At 56.5% G+C, this 19,198-nt stretch overlaps 6 protein-coding genes across 6 annotated transcripts; 3 read left to right on the top strand and 3 right to left on the bottom strand.

Moving 5' to 3' along the window:
- Positions 1-163: 163 nt before the first annotated feature.
- Positions 164-469, top strand: VTJ04DRAFT_6178 (uncharacterized protein; the record flags this gene model as incomplete). The annotated part of the gene is made up of 1 exon (XM_069364372.1): positions 164-469. The coding sequence occupies one exon, from the start codon at positions 164-166 to the stop codon at positions 467-469; it is 306 nt and encodes a 101-aa protein (XP_069218205.1).
- A 6,067-nt stretch (positions 470-6,536) lies between these two features.
- Positions 6,537-9,549, bottom strand: VTJ04DRAFT_6177 (uncharacterized protein; the record flags this gene model as incomplete). The annotated part of the gene is made up of 3 exons (XM_069364371.1): positions 6,537-7,714; positions 7,783-9,399; positions 9,459-9,549. 3 exons carry the CDS (start codon positions 9,547-9,549, stop codon positions 6,537-6,539), a joined length of 2,886 nt encoding a protein of 961 aa, XP_069218204.1.
- Positions 9,550-10,964: 1,415 nt separating this feature from the next.
- Positions 10,965-11,225, top strand: VTJ04DRAFT_6176 (uncharacterized protein; the record flags this gene model as incomplete). The annotated part of the gene is made up of 2 exons (XM_069364370.1): positions 10,965-11,051; positions 11,103-11,225. The coding sequence occupies 2 exons, from the start codon at positions 10,965-10,967 to the stop codon at positions 11,223-11,225; spliced, it is 210 nt and encodes a 69-aa protein (XP_069218203.1).
- A 340-nt stretch (positions 11,226-11,565) lies between these two features.
- VTJ04DRAFT_6175 (uncharacterized protein) lies at positions 11,566-14,541 on the bottom strand (the record flags this gene model as incomplete). The annotated part of the gene is made up of 2 exons (XM_069364369.1): positions 11,566-12,443; positions 12,507-14,541. The coding sequence occupies 2 exons, from the start codon at positions 14,539-14,541 to the stop codon at positions 11,566-11,568; spliced, it is 2,913 nt and encodes a 970-aa protein (XP_069218202.1).
- Positions 14,542-14,639: 98 nt separating this feature from the next.
- On the top strand, positions 14,640-15,805 carry VTJ04DRAFT_6174 (uncharacterized protein; the record flags this gene model as incomplete). The annotated part of the gene is made up of 2 exons (XM_069364368.1): positions 14,640-14,878; positions 15,619-15,805. 2 exons carry the CDS (start codon positions 14,640-14,642, stop codon positions 15,803-15,805), a joined length of 426 nt encoding a protein of 141 aa, XP_069218201.1.
- Position 15,806: 1 nt separating this feature from the next.
- On the bottom strand, positions 15,807-18,903 carry VTJ04DRAFT_6173 (uncharacterized protein; the record flags this gene model as incomplete). The annotated part of the gene is made up of 5 exons (XM_069364367.1): positions 15,807-16,677; positions 16,742-18,299; positions 18,377-18,441; positions 18,496-18,623; positions 18,700-18,903. The coding sequence occupies 5 exons, from the start codon at positions 18,901-18,903 to the stop codon at positions 15,807-15,809; spliced, it is 2,826 nt and encodes a 941-aa protein (XP_069218200.1).
- Between the last annotated feature and the right edge of the window lie 295 nt (positions 18,904-19,198).

The following is a 19,198-nucleotide window of genomic DNA, read 5'->3' as shown; positions in this document are numbered from 1 at the left end:
ACGGGGCCACGTATCTCTGCTTCTTGGCTCCGATCCGTCAACTCTCAACTCCCAGCTCGATTCGCAAAAGCTGACAGCTGACACGACACGATATGACACAGCTGGGAGCAGGAAGAATATCAACTTAGAACTCCTCTTTATACCGTCCGGGCGGTAGGTAAGCATGGAGCATTTTCGGCTCCTACCCAAACACCAGCTGCGTAATCACGACATCAGCTCGCTCCCTCGACAGCCGGAGATTTTGTTGCACAGCAGGACAGGGTCCGAGAGGAAAAAGAAGAGAATACGCAGCGCTGTGCTCCCTACAATCCAACAAGAACGCTGCATCATGCACCAACGGCCTTGCGCCATCTTGACGACAGTCGGGACCCTGCCTCCAGCTGAGCTCGAATATGCTGTTCTCCTCATCGACACATCTACCCACCTACCTTCTTCAGACCGCTTGGCCCGTCTTTGCCCGCACTTCTGACACCGATTGCCAGCCTCAAATTCCCTGTTTCCCTTCCTACATAGCTCGGTCAGGGACGCCATCCTGAAAGCTTGCCTAGCTGTCTGTGATGGGCAACTTAGGTCCCCGTGTTACCGGTGGCGCTGGTTGACAGCAAGGCACGATGAACGCCAACCTCGGGTGGCTTTTTCATGTCAAACAAACCCAGGAGAACGCGACGAGGCCATGTGAAATCTCCAAGCCTTCCTCTCCTCTTCCAAGTGATGGTCAACAACAAGCATGAAAACGCCACTGCAATGAAGACGGAACTCTCCGCAAAGGGCACGATGTGGCTTGCCTTGGCGCCTTATGTACTCTACTATATGCCACGGTCGGCAAGGTCCCGATCCTCGTCTGCTGTCTGTATGTCTGTCTGAGGTGCCTGTCTGTGTGTCTTGAGTTTTTTTGCGCATTCCTTCGCTTGAACACTTGCACCTATTCTACATCCAGCACTGATACCTCTAGCCCACGACCGGGCAGACAGACACCCAGACAGCAGACCGCATCCAGACAGCAGAGCAAGACAGACAGGGAGGCACACACATGACACCCCGCGTCTTGGCGGGCCGCTGCACGCCCTAGCCCCTTTTTGTCACCGAAGTCGCAACCTCACCCCAACGTTACATCTTCTCTCTCTTCCCTTACGGTTACTACCCTCCTCCGTACCCTACCCCAAGTTCTACAGTAAGGAACCCCCCCACCAACAACAGCCAAGAGCCAAGAGAGGACAGAACAGGAGATTTGTCTGCTGTTCCAAGCTGCGAGCCGCGGGCTGCGGCCTGCGGCCTGTGGGCTTTGTCAGCGCTCTTGGTTGGCTCTTGGTTCTTCTTGACAGAGAGGATCGGAGCTGATTTCCCATGCCGGGGTGGTGGGCTGGGCTGGGCCACGCGAGTTCATACCCTACCACAGAGTGATGCGCGCGCGTGGTAGCGTGCTGTGTGTTTCGTGCTGTGCGTTCGGAGGTTTGACCATCTGGAGATGTGGCTGCAGCTCGCGTGTCCACTGCGTAGTGTAGCTGTCTCGGCTAGGGATTAGTACGTGCTCCGCAGATGTGATTTTGGCATTGACAGCAGCCAACCTTGGAAGCGGAAGTCGAAGAATATCACGGGACTGGACTTGATGGGCAAAAACACCAAACCCCATCCCAGCATGCACAATTCCTCGCGTGGAGAGGAACACACACGGATTTCCCCATGCCGGTCGGTACCGACCCATCGTTTCACGTGCGGCAGTAACCGAGGCGAAAGGCAAGATGATGTTTGTTGTTTCGGGTATCTGGTTCTGATCAACCTTCGCTACCCAAACTGAGGAATGAGCCAGAGCAGATGGGGAGATCATGTCGATCTTGTATGGAAACAAACACGTTGGGGTTCGTTCAGCCTTGGAGGCTCACAGGACAACCGTATGATCTTTTGTGGACTGCTCTGCCAGCGCATAGGTATGGAGTAACTCTGTGCGTATGGCGTACGTAGTGCTATAGAAGTATACCTGCCTGGAGGCAGACCAAGATCTGGTCACTCATACCTAGGCGACATCCACGAACAACAGAACGATCAACACCGTCCCGGACCGGTGGTTTGGGATAATTCTAGCTAGCTAACTAATTCGACGGAGTACATACATGTCTGGAATGTTGTGTTCAAACCCATCTTGTGCTGCGCGGTGTCAATGGCATAATAACATCTCGGCGAGCTCAACACTGTCATCATTGTCTCACCTCCGCATGTTCTCTCCGGCAGTTCTCCAACGCTCTCGGGATAAGCACATACATACAAACCGCTTCTTCCTTAGGTAAGGTGTTATATGGTTAAACGGTTCAGTGCATTGCACAGCAGATACAGTATATACATCATACATTACCTCCTGCGCCGCGCCGATAGCATAGGCCAAGTTGTACATACACATAGACAAATAATTCAGCTGAGGGATGGATATACTGCGGCGTAAAAGGGAGCCTTGGTTCTGAAATGCTTGTTGCTGACGCTCACATCGGACGGAACAAGCCGCCCGCCCGCCATCCTCGTACAGAGTGTGATACAGAGCAGCATGTCTGTCGTATGTCACCAGCCAACGAATTCCCCCTCCTCGTACTCCGAGACAGCGACGCCTTGGCGGTGGGAAGCTTTCCCCGCTGCTATTCAGGGTGTTGCTGCTGCCGCTGCTGCTGGTGGATGAGTGAGGAGTGAGGTAGGACTACTCCGTACCATACGATGCTGTGCCGTGGTAAGGTACGGTAGTTCTCGTCTCTGGCCCAGATAGGATTATAGAGGTAGGTATTGTCTTCCCGGACCTGACAAGCACCATCTCCTGTGTCACGGACTCTGTTTGGGGCAGATAGATGATGGAGCACTGTGGTTCATTCAGCCCGCGCTGAAGAAGCTGGTTGGTTGGTTGGTTGGTGAGTTGTGTCGGTGATATGTGTTGGTTCTGTACTCCGTCAAAGCGGGAAGGGCTCGCATCGATCGGGATATTTTCATCTCCCACTCACCCACCCACAGACACATACACTCGCTGCCGCGCAATGTTTGGTATCCCGTGCAAATCTGCGACATACTGAGTACTGTGGTATATGTGGTGCTACCTTGCTCCGGCAAAGCGGCAGCCCGAGCGCCCGGCAGTCTGCCTCCCGATCCCGCGTTGCTTTGCTGGCTGGCAGTGCGTTCATTCTTCGTGTCCGTTGACGGGAGACAAGACATGTAGGGTTGTGGCTCTGCCGGTTGCGTGGGTGGTTGGTTGGTTGAGCTTTTTTGGAAAACAGGTCTCTGGGCTGGGACTGTCGAGGATGCGACCTGGCATGTCCTGTCTTGTCTTGTCTGTAACCTATGGTATCTGATGTCCCGTATCGCTCAGTATGTATGCCGTGGGATTCGATCGTGTGCGTACTTATGTAAGGTAAGGCAAGCTATGAGAATGCGTGTCCCCGACCTATGAATAGCATCCGCACCCAACAAGCGGCATCCAAAAAACAACAGTACGTAGCAGCAGCAGCAACGTCCCGACAGGTCCAAGCCGATCGACCAAGACCCAGCATCCATACATACAACCTGCGGGCGCAATATCGAGCCGTGTCTTAGCCACCACTTGCCAACCCGCGATCCCTTGGATAAGCATTCAGTAAGTGGGCCACAAGACCAGTAGTCGTACAAATCCAAATAAATGCTGTGGATGACGAGACCAGACAAGCAGAGATAAATCTTTCCCAGCTGCTCAGCAAGCCAGCATTGCTTTCCGTCCGTCCCCCAGCAGCAGCAGCAGCAGTGGCACAAGTTCTGGTGGCCCAAGATTGGCAGTGCACCTCCAACCAACCCCCCACCCACTAATTACTAGATAGACATTTGGAAGGATGGCCGCACGTGAGAGACAATTATTGGATTTTGTGCGCGTCATGCGCGCTCGATGCCTTACTTACATACATATCACATCAGCTTGTCGACTGTTGGGGTTGTGGACTAAGGCCAAGGAGATAATGAACCCCCTAAACCGCTGTCAGTAGGTGCTTCGGGAGTTGTATATTGCCTCCCCTCCTCTTCCTCATCCTATCTGTGAGCTATCGGGGCGTGATGGGATTCGTTTTGCATGACACTAGCAAACAAAACTCATCGTTTTTATCTGTGTGTTGTGCGTGAATGACGTCTGACCTCTCTACATATCAGCATCCACCACTCATCCCTGGTTGTGTCAACGGTGAGTGGACATGTGAGGCTCACCCAAAAGCCGAATTGGTGGGCGATTCATATACGATGCTTCCATTTTTTGCGCTCTGGCCTTTTGTCAACTGCTGTCTTGGGATTCCGAGGACCTGGTTTGAGCCCAATGGATGCTCGATCTGACCTACCTAGCCTCCTCCCCATCTGCCTGCCGGCGTGGGTGGTGGTTGAGTGGGAGTGGGAATGGAATGCTTGGAAAATGTGTGAGTGAGTGTGTGTGTGTTTGGTCCTGTCACGTCCTTGCTCCTACCTACCTACCTACCTACCTACCTACCTGCCGACCGACCGACCGACCTACCAGGGAGAGATGAGCCCCATGCTGTCAACCTCCCACCTCCGATCACGACGACGACATCGTCACACTGCATGCCACTATTGCCGTCCAGTCCCACGTGGGGATGCTTCTTCTTTCCTTCTAGAAGACCGTGAACCACTGCGGCGATTCCGGGTAGGGGTAGTGAGGGAAGGGAGGACGATGGTGGTGGTGGTGGTGGTGGTGATGGGTGGTGATGGTCGGAGTTTGCAACCTCGTGGCCTCGTGGCAGCTTCTTGCAGGATACATCGCGGTACATGCTCTACTTCTCCTCAACTCAACATGAGCTGTGTGAAAAAAGTGATGACAACGAGAAAAAGAAATGATGATGGTGGTGGTGGTGGTGGGCTGAGTCCGGTCGCCAGGCCTGTCGATCGGTTTCGGTGTCGTTGACTTGCTCCCAGTAACATCATCGAGGTTGGCATTCCCGAGATGTGTTATACGAAGCGGTGTGAGAATGGTGCTATCAACATCCATCCTTCTTAGCCATATCGTCATGAATCGTGACCAAAGTCCCCCACCAAAAGTCAAAACCCTCGGTGTCTTTCTGTGAATGGCCGTCCCGTGGCATGAAGGAATGCACTTCTCGCTCAAGCAGTCGCGACGCCCCGTCCGTATTCGCTGCGCCGTGTAACTCCAGACTGGGTGGTCGTGGCGGAGGTTGTTTTTTTCGTTCGGGCCGAGGGCATGAGGAAAAGGACGGTTTTTGTGGTCATTACGACAAGTCGATCATCGTGGTAGTTTTCACTGTTGTCACATTTCCGGAAGGAGGCTTTCCTGCCTGCTGAGCTTGGGTATGGATGGAGAACGAGAAAGTGTGTGTGTTGAGGTTAAGGCTGTGATCAGGCCGGATAGAAATCGCCATCTGTATTGCTCACATTTTCTGTTGATTGAGATGAGAGTATGGAGACTTGGAAGACGGGAATTCACATGAGTTGGACATCCAATCTAGGTAGGGTTGAGAGTGTTGGCCTACCTCCTCCCCAATGGTCTCTCGACGACTCATTCAGGCCGGTCACTCCTGGAATACCGAGTACCAAGAGAGATGATGCTCAGCTTGCGCCTTTCAGTCTTCATATTGTTTATTCCTGTAGAGATACACTCCGTTATTAAAGTCCTATTGCAGACAAAGCACACATTCCCTAGACATACCGCACCACTCGCTCAACTGGGCAGGATATGGTCGATAACACACTTAAGACTTGATTATTCCGTTAATCCAACAAATGATGAGGAGTTGCTTTGTGGAATGATGATTAGAGTTTCTGCTCAGGGCTGAGTTTGTATTCTGGACGGACCTTCAAGTTAGAGTCATGGTGAAAAGCAGGAGGAGAGGAACACAACAGACCGAATATCTCAGCCAAGATGATAACAAAGGGAGAAACACAACTCATCCCAGCCCCTCGAACATCGATAGTATCAGGGACCTACTTGGCAAAACTAATCTCTCACCTCTATGATGCGTGCTAGGTATACAAACCCAAGGATCCGAAACTGCTCTCCACCACGAGATGCCATCCCCCGAGCCATATCACTCATCCTGGTACGAGTCCCATGATATAAATCCGTCTGTATCAGTAAGTAAAACCACCGAATCCCTTTCGACTCTCTGTCCAGACCTTTAAGACAGTTCCATGGCAACCGTTCACAAAACTCAATAAGTAATCCCACCCACGACTCAACCATCCACCACCCCTGATCCTCCTCCGAGGCAAAAGAACAAGAGACCAAGCATACCAAGCCAGACGAGGAGTTGAGATAATAATATGTCTATGTATTTCACACTTTGTCTCAGCAACCCTCGACATGGACAAACCAGAAGTACGTCAGGCAAGGGAGGCACGAAGTTAGGTATAACATCATGAAACTCTCGCATCAATTCATCATACCATACCATACCATATCATATCGCATCGAAAAAAAAAGGTTATAAAACAAAAACTTGGGTATCAACCCCCTGCTCCCTGCTCCTCCTTCTCCTTGCCCGTTCCCCTAACCTTCCTCCCCTACCAACGCCCAACGGACCCTACTAATAATCCATCGGCGCATCCACCAGCGTCACCCCCCTCTGCCCGGGCTCTCCCTGCTGCTGCTGCTGTCCCTGTCCCTGTCCCTGTCCCGCCAGACTCCCAGTATGCTGATGTCCATACTGACCCGCCGACGGAGGCGGCGTCCCCGCCCTCGCCGCGGCAACCGCAGGCGTCACCCTCCTCCCTGAAGCCGAGAACCTCGCCCCGCTGCGGCCCAAGCTATTCCTCTTCTCCACCATCCTCCCCTCCTGCTCCACCACCGACGCCACCGTCGGGGACTGCACCACGCTCGAGGTGCCACCAACCGTCGGAGAAGAAACGGCGGAGGCGGCGGCGGCGGCTTGTTGCATGGCCGGGATGCCGTTCATGATAAAGTTTCCTTCGTTCGCGCCGGCACCGCCGCCCGGAACGGTGAGAGGAGGAGGAGCATACGCGCCGTAGCCCATGCCCATGCCCATCATAGCCTGGGCGGCGGCGGTTGCTGCCGCGTGGCCGTCGTCGCTGCCGGGCACTTCGAGGCTGGCGCGCTTGGGTTGGAGGGCCGGGCCGAAGCTCTGGCGCTTGTGGTGCTCTCCGCGGGTCGGGGTGGACGGGGTGGCGATGGGGAAGCGGGTTTCGGGTCCGCCGACGGACCTGTCGCGGCGGTGGGTGGAAGCGCGCGGGGACGGGGCGGGCGAGGTGGCGCGGCTGCGGGACCCGGAGGCCTTTTCGATGAGGGCGCGGTTGCGCTCCTCCATGTGCGCCTTGCGGTTGCTTTCATCGGTGGAGATGGCGCGCGGGCGGTTCTGCGCGCCCTTGACGGACCCGGACGAGTTCATGGTGGACATGCGCTTGAGCTCGTCGAAGATGGCGTCCTTGTGGGCAAAGAGATCGCGGACCAGGCGGTAGGCGTGCTTTTCCTCCATGGTCAGCGAGGTTTCGGTGCGCGGGCGCAGGATGCACGGGGCGAGCGTGGCCGCGAGCTTGGTGATGTACTCCTCGTCGGCCGAGGTGAGGTCGATCAGGCGGGTGAAGTGGTTCATGCAGGCGTCGAGGGTGGCGATGTTGGTGAGCCGTAGTTGAGAGAGGGTTTGCTGGAGGGCAGGAATGCGCGCCGCTGCCGCATCGCCTTCGCCCGTCGCCGGAGTCGTGTAGATGGTGCGGATAATTTCGTAGACGTGCGACGAGACGAGCGAGTCTGAGAACAAGAGTGTTAGCCACATCTATTGTCGTCAACTTGAAAAGGAGCTCCCATCCAAAACCTACCTGGCAGCTCAAGCAAATAAAGCTTCAACAAACTCGCAACCGTGGGAATGTCAAACTCAGCAAACGCCTCGAGAGCCGGGGGTTTCCCGTTATTGACCTTGGCCCGCAGCTTATGCGTCTGGGAGAGCGGCACATCCACCAGCCACACCCCTCTCCGGGCCTCGTCGCCCTCAAGGTCGGGATAATGATGGTCAAGATAGGTGAGGAGGGTCGTAATAATAATGGGCACACGCTTCCGGTCGGCACGCGCGCGAGCCTCGAGATCAACACCAAACGTCTGATCATCAACCTTGTTATAATAATTCTCGTACGTAACCACCTTGGGCACGAAGCTTCCGGTGCGGTAGTTTTCGAGCAGGTACCGCAAATCTCCCAGCGGCTGCACCGTCTCCTGGTACAGCATCATGTTATCAACGGTGGCCTGCAAGCTGGGGATCACGTTGCTAATGGTGCCCGAGAAGTCGAGGATGACTGTCTTGATGGCCTTGAGGCGGTCCAGCTCGCAGCGCTCGAGGAACTTGAGGTGCACAAAGATGGCCTCCTCCAGCTCGCAGCGGAGCTCATCGAGCTTCTGCACGGCGGCCTTGTACCGGTCGTCGGCTTCCCGGGCCTCGCGACGCAGGCGCTCGGCGGGGGTCTCGTTGGGTCGTGACGTGTTGAGCACGTCCCACTTGGCCAGGTACTCGGTGACGGTGCCCACGACGGGCGAGTCGGAGCCGTCGGCGCCGCCCACGGGGATCGAGAAGGTTCTCCCGAGCGGCTTCTTCTCCGGGACGCCGGCGACTTCCCAGGCCTTGGGCCGCCACTGGTAGAAGAGCTTGGAGCTGTTGGCAAAGGTGTTGCCGACGTTGCCGACCAGGCGCAAAAAGCCGTGCGTCACGAGATCCTGGCCGATGCGCTCGGCATAGCTGACGCTCGTGCTGCCCAGATTCTGCTGGATGTACTCGACAATGTCGCAGCCGGTCGACGTGTTCTGGTAGGTGCCGAGGATGGGGACTTTGTGCTCGCCCATCTTGATGGTGGTGAGCATGTGGGCGAGCATCTTCTTGACCTGTTCTGGGGTGTAGAGCTGGTCGCCAATCTCGAGCGGCTCCTCCTCCTCGGGGGCTTCCTGTTCCACCTTGATCTCTGGGATCTTCTGGCGCTGGGACGGGCTGCCTTCGGGGTCTTGGAACGCGAGCTTGTTCTCCTCCTCGAGATCCTCGACGAGGCGGCACTTGTTGAAGTAGTTGCTCCGGAGCTTCTTGACGGTTTCGAGCTGACGGTCGTGGGCCTTGACGCGGAGTTGGAGCTCTTCGTACGAGTCCTGGATGCGGGCTTCGTGGGCATCGCACCAGCGCGAGAAGGGGTTGACGACGAGGTCGCGGATGTTTTGGGCAATCTTTTTGTGGTTCTTGGCTGCGTCCTCCATCTCGGTGCGCACGCCCTCGTAGGCCTTCCGGACGCTGGCTCCATCGTCGCGGCCGAAGCCGCCTTGGATCTTGTCTACTGCTGGGGCGATTTCTGCGAGTTTCTGGCCGTAAACCTCCTCGGCCTCGGCGCGCATGCGGGCGATGGTCAGGACTTGTCGGTTCTCAACGACACCCTGCTGGAGTTTGCCAAACAGGACACCCAGTCCTGGAGACAGCCGGTCAGTCGTTGAGGATGTTCGGGCGTCGGTCAGGAGACGGACTCACCTGCGGCGTAGTCGTTGGACCAGAACGAGTCTGCAAAGGAGGGCATCTTGGGCGGAGGGGCTGTGCCGGCCGGGCGCTGTGTTGTCGACATGGACTCTTTCGAAGCGAAGGTGGAGGAGGCGAAGACAGGTGGTGATGGTCTGGCCCAGGTGAATGAATTGTAGTACTCTGTACTAGTATCGGCGCCTCGAGGTGATGCAGACAGAGGCGGATGCAGGGGGCGCCAAAGATTGCGGTGTGGTGGTGGATGTCAACGAGCGAGACTGGACTGGGGCTGGCTGAGGCTGAAGGATGTAGGAATCTTGGCTCTCGCGGGGCGGTTGTTGGTCTGTGTTGTCGTCCACGTCAAAGCTCCAGCGGAACCTGGAAGCCCTGGAAGCCGGGGATGGGACGGGAGTCGGAAGAATCGGAGGCCTCGGGGCCGAGTCAGACGCTGAGGAGAGAGAGATACGGTGAGCGAGGGTAAGAGTCTAGTTGTAACAAGAAGACACAAAAGACACAAGACAAGACTAAGTCAGTCAGGCCGCAAAAGGAGGCATTTCGTGAATGGATGCGGGTTGACGGATGACAAAGGCATTCAATGCATTCGTCTACTGTGCAGAAAGAAGCGACATGACTTGGCAGACGGGAAGGCCACTCAGGGCCTGGGACCCCATTGGGCGCTGCTCAGGTTTCAGCGCTTGTCGGCGCAGGTCTTTCTGGGTCTGAGACTGACAGATTCCCGGTTTCAGGGGCCCACTGTGCATGTCAGCCCTGACAGTGGATCTGAAACTTGAAACACCGAGGAGGGAAAGAGACGCACTTGAAATGGACACAACTTGCTACAATTGATGATAATATGTGCATTACGCTCACCAATCCGGGTTTTAGTTTCATTACCTAGATACGTCAGGTACACAGATATATGGAGCTCACCTCGTCCAAGTTACCTCGTCCAGAGAGTTCCAGGTTTATCCCTTTTACCGGGTTTGTACTGTACTGTACATATGTACAGCCCCTGAAGTAGACTGGACGGAGTAATCTGGAAAGTTGGGTTGACTACTGCTATGTATAGTACATACATAGGTAACCCGGAACTCAAGGAGCGGTCGAATAATATGCCGCTGAGCGAGAATTTACTGTGTAGAATAGAAACGGAAAGCAGTGCGAAGAGCTGCCAGACCCGTTCTTCAAGTCTTCCCGTTTGTGTAACAAGACCTCAAAATAAACGTCTTACTTATCCCAGAGAGCTGCCAGGTGATGCAGGCACTCCGTACAAGCAACAGAAACACAAACCCGCTTCAACACCCAGCATAGAAACCTTAGAATTTGTACATACATAGGCACACATAACTACTTACATACAACAAAGAAAAAGACAAAACCATCAAAGTGCACATCATGATGGGTGTTGTGTGAAAGGGGGAAAAAAAAGTATAGTACACAAGAAAAAACCAAAACGCCAGAGGGGAGGCGTCGTCCATCCACCCATCCATTCTCCGTCTATCTATCCTTTTCCTCCCCAAAATGACTTCTCTGCGGAGGTATTGCGTCTGCCGAGGATACCAGGGGTTGGGGCAAGACAGTCAGGTCCAGTGGGATGATGGCGGCGGGGTGAGACACTAAGTCTCCATCATCACCTCACCTCTGAGTGAGAGGAGATAGATGATGATGTGTAGGTACACCATTCCTCCATCTAAACACATGCACTGGCTCTCGTTTCTTCCTCACAACCCTGCTCTCCCACGCTTCCTCTCCCTCCCATATCCACCTCCATTTCACATGTAGATAGTTAATTTCCGCCGGCCCAGATGGTTTTGATTGCTGCTGCTGCTGCTGCGATGTTGTTGGTACAATGAAAAAAACATTCGAGTTGAGTAGTTCCAATGGAGGTAATCGGAGGAATACGCCGGACAGATAATGTCCGTGCTGGGCCAGAGTGGTCCAAGGTGATGGACAACGCCAGATATGTGTGTACACCAACCTTGTCCGTCAAACCGAGCCTCACCACCATCGGTGGCTGGCACGGATGGCAGGCAGTGTGTGATGGCCGGTAGGCAAGTAGAAAGGTCGTCGGTCTCCCTCAACCATCTAGCCACCATATCCCACCTCACCACCTCACCACCTCTCACCTCTCACCATCCACCTTCTTCCCCTCCTTCCCCTCCCCCTCCTCCTTCTTCCCACTCTCCTCCTCCTCTTTCAACCTCTCCACCTCCTTCAACCCTTCAAACAACGCCGGCTGCGGCTCGTCCGGGGTATCCGTATTCTCCGTCGGAATCGGCGGCCCTGGGACGCCCTGCTTCCCGCCCTGGCGGTTATCAAAGTACTTCGAGAACTCCTCCTTCTCAGGCCACTGGCGGGGGCCGAGCAGACGAACCATATCGTCGCGTGTCAGCACCTCCTTGCGGAGGAGCTCCTCCGCGACGAGCGCCACCTCCTTCTTCTTCTCAATCAACAAGTCCTTGCACTGCTTGTACGCCTGGTCGACGATGCGACGGACCTCGGCGTCGATCTCCTGCGCCGTCGACTCCGCAAACGGCTTGTGCAGCTGGTTCTGGTCGTTGTTGAAGTGCAAGGGGCCCAACTTCTCGCTCATGCCCCACTGCGTGACCATGGACGTGGCCATGCGCGTCACCTTTTTGAAGTCGTCGCTGGCGCCCGTCGTCACCGTCGGGAAGTGCAGCTCCTCCGACACGCGCCCGCCCAGCGCCATGGCCATGCGGTCCATCAGCTGGTTGGTCGTCATCAGGTACGCGTCGCCCACGGGCAGGTACTGCGCGTAGCCCAGCGCGCCCTGGCCGCGCGGGATGATGGAGACTTTGAGGAGGGGATCGGCCCAGCGGAAGTACCACCCGCAAATGGCGTGGCCGGCCTCGTGGTAGGCGACGGTCCGCTTCTCCTCGGGGCTGAGCACCAGCGACTTGCGCTCGAGACCGCCAATGACGCGCTCGATGGCTTGCTCGAAGTGTTGCATCTCGACAGACTCGGCGTTGGCGCGGGCAGCTGTAACAATAACATGTCAGCAAGAACATGATGCAGATAAAAAAGAAGCACAGTCAAACATACCAATCAGCGCCGCCTCATTGACGGCATTCGCAATATCCGCGCCCGCAAACCCCGGCGTCAACGCCGCCAGCCGGCCCGTCAGATATTCCATATCCTCCTTGGTCACAATCTTGCGCAGATGCACGCGGAAGATATCCTGCCTTCCCTTCATCGTCGGCCGATCGATATGAATATGCCTATCGAACCGTCCCGGGCGCATGAGCGCCTTGTCGAGGATATCCGGCCTGTTGGTGCCGGCAAGCACGACGACCTGCTCGGTGGTGTTGAACCCGTCCATCTCGGTGAGGATTTGGTTCAAGGTCGCCTCGCGCTCGTCGTTGCCGCCGCTGCGGAACCCGCCGCCGTCGGCGCGCGACCGGCCGATGGCGTCAATCTCGTCGATGAAAATGATGCAGGGCGCGTTCTTCCTCGCCGTCGCAAACAAGTCCCGCACGCGCGACGCGCCCACGCCGACAAACATCTCGACGAACTCGGAGCCGCTGACGCTGAAGAACGGCACCTGCGACTCCCCCGCCGTGGCCTTGGCGAGCAGCGTCTTGCCCGTCCCGGGAGGGCCCGACAGGATGGCGCCGCGCGGGATCTTCGCGCCCAGCCGTTGGAAGCGCTCGGGCTGCTTGAGGAAGTTGACAAACTCCATGATCTCCACCTTGGCCTCGTCCATGCCGGCCACGTCCGAGAACTTGACCTTGACGGCCGAGTCGTGGTTGAACATCTTGGCCTGGCTCTTGCCGAAGCCAAACATGCCGCGCGGCCCGCCGTTCATGGAGCTGGCGCGGCGCGACGCCCAAACCAGCAAGCCGACCAGCATCAGCGTCGGGCCAAAGGCAAGAATAAAGTTGGTCGCGTTGCCCTCCTGGGAGTAGCTGACCGGTATCCTCTCGGTGGACGGGACGCCGAGCTCGGCCTGGGCCTCGTCCAGCCGCCTCTCAAAGGCGTCGACGGAGCCGATGGAGAAGTAGTAGACAAAGTTGGGGTTGGCGGCCTGCGAGTCCGGGTACATGTTCCGGACGGCCTCGCGGTTGAGCTCGACGCGCACGCGGTTGCCGACCACCACCATCTTCTCGACCAGGCCGCGGTCCAGGAAGTTCTTGCGCAGCTCCTGCCATGTGATCTCGCGCGACGTCTCACCGGGGAAGAGCATCGTGTACAGCGGATAGAGCAGGGCGGCGCTGATGATCCACGCCAGAGTATCGGAACCGTTCACGCGCGGTGGAGGTGGACCCTGGGATTGTTTTCTTTGCTTGTTCTTGCCATCTGAGCTGGGCTGTTGCTGTTTCTGTTTCTGCTGCTGCTGCTGCTCCTGTTGCCGTTGCTGCTGGTGCTCTTGTTGTTGCGCCTCGTTCTGCCTTGCCTTCTCCTCCTCCTCCCTCAACTCCTTCTCCAACTCCCTCACCTTCTGCCTCCGCTCGTCAATCTTCCGCTGCAAAATCGAGTCCAAGTCCTCATACTCGCCGGGCGGCTTATTCGGCGTAAAGCTGGTCGGCCCGCGCTCCTGCCCCTCCTCCTCGCGCTCCCGGCGCTCCATCTCCTCCACATGGATCTTGGCCATCTGCTCGGCCATGCGGTACGCAATCTTGGGCACCGACAGGGCGTCCTTCAGGCTCAGGTTCCCTTCCATCTTGAGCCGCAAGATCCTCCTTAGCTCCTCGGGCACCCCGACATCCCGCATGTCCTTGAAAATCTCCTTCATCTCCTCGCGATGTCGCTGCAGCGGCATCGACTCGCACCACGAATCCAGCTCGGCCCATTCCTCCTTCGTCAGTTGCACGAACCCTGGCGGCGGGGTTCTCCTGCGCGGACGGGACCTGTCCTCCTCTTCCTCCCCCTCCTCCCACTCCTTTCTTGGCGGCTTGTTGTTGTTCCCATCGTTGTTGGTCGAGTTATACCTCCTCGAAGCGTAAAGCTGGGCTGTGCGCAGGTGTGGGTGGTGGGCAAAGAGGGCGGCAGGGCGGACGGTGGCCGGCCTGTTGGTGAGGGGCCGGAGCAGGGACCGCCTCGAGCAGCGCGCCAGTTGGCGTGCCGAGGTGCGGAACATGGTGGTGGCGGTTGTTGTTTATTCGCGCTGGACGGAAGAAGGAAAGATATAAAAAAACGGACGGTGGTGGTGGTTATGTCGAATAAAAAGTCTTCGAAATGGTGCTTATTAGTCTGATATCCCTCCCGTTCCTGGATCCAAGGACTCCGAAGCTCCGACCGAGAGTGCCTTTCTCACAGCTTCCTCCGTCTCCCCCGCAGAAATCTTTGCCTCGACTCTCGACCCTCCTTCGGCGCACCTTTTGGCTCTTTGCGCTGCCCAATGTCGAAAGGATCGAAAATTCCCTCGGAAAACGGCAAGAAACCCCGGGAGTGGTGGCTTGTCGTTTTGTCGTGATGTCCCGAACAAAAAACCTCGGCCGTTTGTAACGCAAAGCTCAAATCAATGCGATGATCGAATTGGATCCATCGCATGCCACCACTTCCACTTTGACCTTGGCTGCTGCGGGCTTGCGCTTGCCTTGCACTGGCTGGCGGCGGGCGGAACAAGCCGGCTCCACCACGCTAAACTCCGACGCCCCACCAAGAGCTCCGGATCACGTGAGAATCAAGCAACATCAGGCTAACGTCAAGCCAGGCAGGGCAGGCAGAGGCCGATGACGACTGCCCGGAAGGCACGGAAAACATGGAAGGCTGGGGCAAAAGACTTGCCGCATCGAAGAACCTGGAAGTAATTGGGGCTTGTTTGGAATCAGCTCCCGGTTTCTGGGTTAGGTACCTTACCTACACAGTAGTACTACGTACTTGTGCAGCGTGCATCGTGGGTTGTTGATCTGACTGAGTCAGAGCGTCTAAAAGTCACGTCTGTCACAAGACACCAGCGGTCAAGTTACGGGAGTACTCCAATTAGAGATGACAACTCAACCGTTCGCATCTATTTCAAGGCACTCCAAATATCCAAAAATAAACAATGCAGAGTCGTTACACATAGCATGCATCCCCTCCCTTTCCTCCCTATATCGGGCAACAACACTGCTGCTCTGCGGGCAGTCCAACCAACCAACCAAAGGAAAAACATGAATACATAAATATACCAAGAAGTAGAGAGTCTCGCTCGCTCAACACCAACAGGATGAAGCGCAACACATGCCAACAAGTACAAAAAAAATAATACAAAATGCCGCAGGATATCAGAAACAGAAACAGAAACAATACCCATCATGGCGCTGGCAAATATCCCCAAGAAAAAGAAAACGAAAGAAAACAAAAACTCAAAAAGACACAATCCTCATCCTCTCACACCCCTCAACACCCTTACTGTGTAACTCAACTCCCAAAATTCCCATTCTCCACCCCCGGATACGCCCCGCCGCTCATCTCCGCCCAATTCCAATCCAGCGTCATGGGCAAGCTAAACAAATCCTGCGGCAACATAGGCTGCTGCTGGGCATACATGACCCCTCCGGGCCCGCCCACACCAGGCGCGTACCCGGGACTCCCAAGCCCGCCTACGCCACCTCCTGCCATGCCGCCCATCGCCGCGTCCCCGAACCCTGCCAGCTCCGCGTAGGCATTGTAATCGGAGCTGTCGGGCGTGAACTCGTTCTGCCAGCCCGCAGGCGCGGCGCCCGGTGACGGGGATTGGCTCATGGTGCCCACCATGGGGCTGTAATTGTTGCCGTTGGGGTTGGGTGCGTTTGGTGATGAGCGGCGCTGCTCGTTGGCGCGTGAGGGTTGCCCCGTGCCAGAGGCGGCAGCAGCAGCAGAGTTTCCGCTGGCCTGCGGCGTGGCGGAGCTCGACGTCGTAGGTCGGCTTTGTGATGGCGGGGCCGGGTTGGGTTTGAACGACGCCGAAGAGTCGGCGTTCGTCTTGCCGGTGCTGTCGTTTTGACTGCTGCTGCTGTGGTTGGTACCATTCTTGTTGGCCGAGGACTGGTCGATGTTCTTCCGTTTCCGCCTGGACGCGTGCTCCTTCTCGGCTTTCTCAATAATGACCCTGGCGATGCGCTCAAACTCGGAGCACACGCCCAGCATGCGGTGGACACCACCGGTCTCGGCCTCCTGGCCGAGCATCGACATGAAGTTGACCACCACGTTCATCAGCTTCGCGTCTGACCGCGCTCTCGGATCAAGTGGGTTCTGCAAGATATGCCCAAACAGGGTCATGAGCGCCGACACTGGGAAGTACAAAACCATCCTGGTCATGGTTAGCGAGCAACATCACTCCACAAACTCAAAAACCAACTCAAGGCCCAACATACCAGACACACGAAAAGTCTCCCTGCGGAATGTACTTCAGCAGCGATATTGACGCCCTCGCCGCGGACGTGCACAGCGCCGCCGACGAGAAGATCCTCGGGTTCAGCGGCCTCGTGTTGAGCCCCTGGATGGCAAAATCCGACAGGCGGCTCGTCCAGTATCCGTGGTGGATCGACATACGGTGGATGGTCGTCAAGCAGTTGTAGTAATTAAAGTGCAGCATGACAATGTGGAGGATGAGCGGGGTGTGGGACGCCTTGATCTCGTGCTCCGGGCGGAAGTCGATGGGGATGCGGTCCTTCCAGTCCTCCAGCTCCTTGTCGAGCTCGCCGATGGCATTGAGCAGCTCGCCTTCCGACTGCCTCATCGCCTTGGTCGAATACAGCCGCTTGTACACCTTGCTCTCGACGAGCGCGAGCTCGCACATGACCCTGAACAGGTTCATCTTGCCCTTCCCGTCGGCGAGCGGAATGTTGCCAATTCCGTCCGCCGGATCGGCGTCGGGCAGATCCACATTCATATCATCGTCGTCCTGCGCCGGCGGCCGTCCGGAGCGAAGACACAAATCCTTGTCCAGCATGTAAGCGATCCAGAACACCCTCCTGCGCTGCTCGATTTCGATGGGGTTCAGGTTGAACCCGGTACCGCGCTTGTGGAGGCCGATGCTGTGGGCGAGCCGGATGGCCGTGGCGATAAGCAACGTCGTGGGCTGGGGATTTGGCGTTCCCTGCATGAAGAGCGACATGCCGAGCAAGCCCTGAACGCTCCATAGATCAGTGTTGCGCATCGCCAGTTCCGAAAAGCAAGCCATGGCGTTCTTCATGTGGCCCCAAGCCTTTTCATCCTCCTCCTGTGGGACCAACTTGCTCGTGACGCGCAGGCGGTAGGCGATGGCGAGCGCCACGTTCAAGCTCACCCACCACCCAGTCCCCGTGTACGGGTCGTTCGAGTACTGCCTCTCCACCAGGTGCATGAATGTCGGCTGGTGGAAGAGCGGGAGCATGCAGTTGAAGTTCTCAAAGTAGTCCTTGAGCAGCGACAACGCCTCGGGTTTTGGTGGTAATTGGCGGAAGATGGTACGGCGGAAGAGGTCTCCAAACACGTCAGGCTTCCAGGCCGTCCACTTGTGATCGTCGATCGAGACATCCGAGATCATCTGCTGGAAAGACGTATCGCCCATCTTCTCGTTCACCCACTGGATCCCCTTGGGCGAGAAGATGGAAAAGCCCGACGAAGACCCAATGTACCGCGTCTCGCCGTCCTGATTGGTGACCAACGAGCACATCATCTCGGACAGCTCGGCAACCTCTTCCCGATCTTCCCCTTTCTCTGGCGAAGAAGCCCTCGCTTTGTTGTCACCATCCTTGGTCGGCGCCGGAGAGGCCACCGAGCTGTGCGGTGTCGAACCGCTTCCATCCCGCGCACCGGATGGCTGGGGCGATGTCGGGTCTGATGCTGCCTGGGAGGCCTGTCTAGATTGCTGGTGCTGTTGCTTCTCGACGAGCTTCTTCTCGAGCGTCCCCAGGTCCGTGACGCCATCGTCGTCCTCACCAAGTAGGCCTGTATCGGCATTAGCGGGGCTTCCCACAGACGACAGCAGGGCACCGCCGAGATCTGCACGTCATGTATCTACTTACCTGAAAGACGCAACAGATGTTCCATGCGCCCTAGGCGATTCTCGAGACCTTCAATGTACTTGGCCCTATGCGAGGTGTAAGCTCACGTCACCTGACAACCACCAGTGACAATCACTTACCCCTTTGGCGGTTGGCGCTTCTTTTCCACCTGGGTAAACACACATTCCGTCTTGTAATTGGTACAATGCGTGCAAGCCGGGAGCTTTCCGTCGCACTTGATCTTCTTCTTCCTACACATATCACATGCCTAGCCCGTGACCGCGAGTCAGCGCCGAAGCCCGGTTTCCCCCTTCGACCATCATTATCATCATCACACTACTCACCCTTGCGATCCTCCTCCTCTTGGCTTCGTTGGTATCCTCCAGCAAGCCATGGTCAGCAAACATCTGCGCCGCGAGCAGGTCTGGCGGCAGCTGCGGCATGCCGAGCGCGTGGTCGTTGTAGCCCCCAAATATCTGGGGCGGCGGGTTCATGAGCGGCGGTGGCGGGATGGGCATTTGGAAGCCCGTATGCATATGTTGATCCATGGTTGCGAGGCGTTGTCGTCAGCCGTTGTGTTGGGGACACGGCTTCTCGGCAAGCGGCAGGAGCAACGAGGGCGGTTGAAGTCAGATTCGGTGGGCAAATAATAAACTCTCAAGTTTGGGGGCAGATCTCTGATCTGGCAGGCCCTGGAGATATCTAAAAACAGTGGGGAGAAAAGTGATTGCTAAAGGTGTCTTTGCAAGGCTGGTTCGTGAAACGCTATAGGCGCCGACAGGAAAAGGTGCTGCTATTATTATTACCGTCCACTCCGAAGCTCTGGTGTGGCGGAACCCACGG

Source organism: Mycothermus thermophilus, assembly GCF_041956435.1.
Source record: "Mycothermus thermophilus strain CBS 625.91 unplaced genomic scaffold VTJ04scaffold_4, whole genome shotgun sequence".
In the NCBI taxonomy this organism is placed as follows: domain Eukaryota; kingdom Fungi; phylum Ascomycota; class Sordariomycetes; order Sordariales; family Chaetomiaceae; genus Mycothermus; species Mycothermus thermophilus.
The sequence above is the reverse complement of the archived record's forward strand: the minus strand, read 5'-3'. Positions and strand labels throughout refer to the sequence as shown.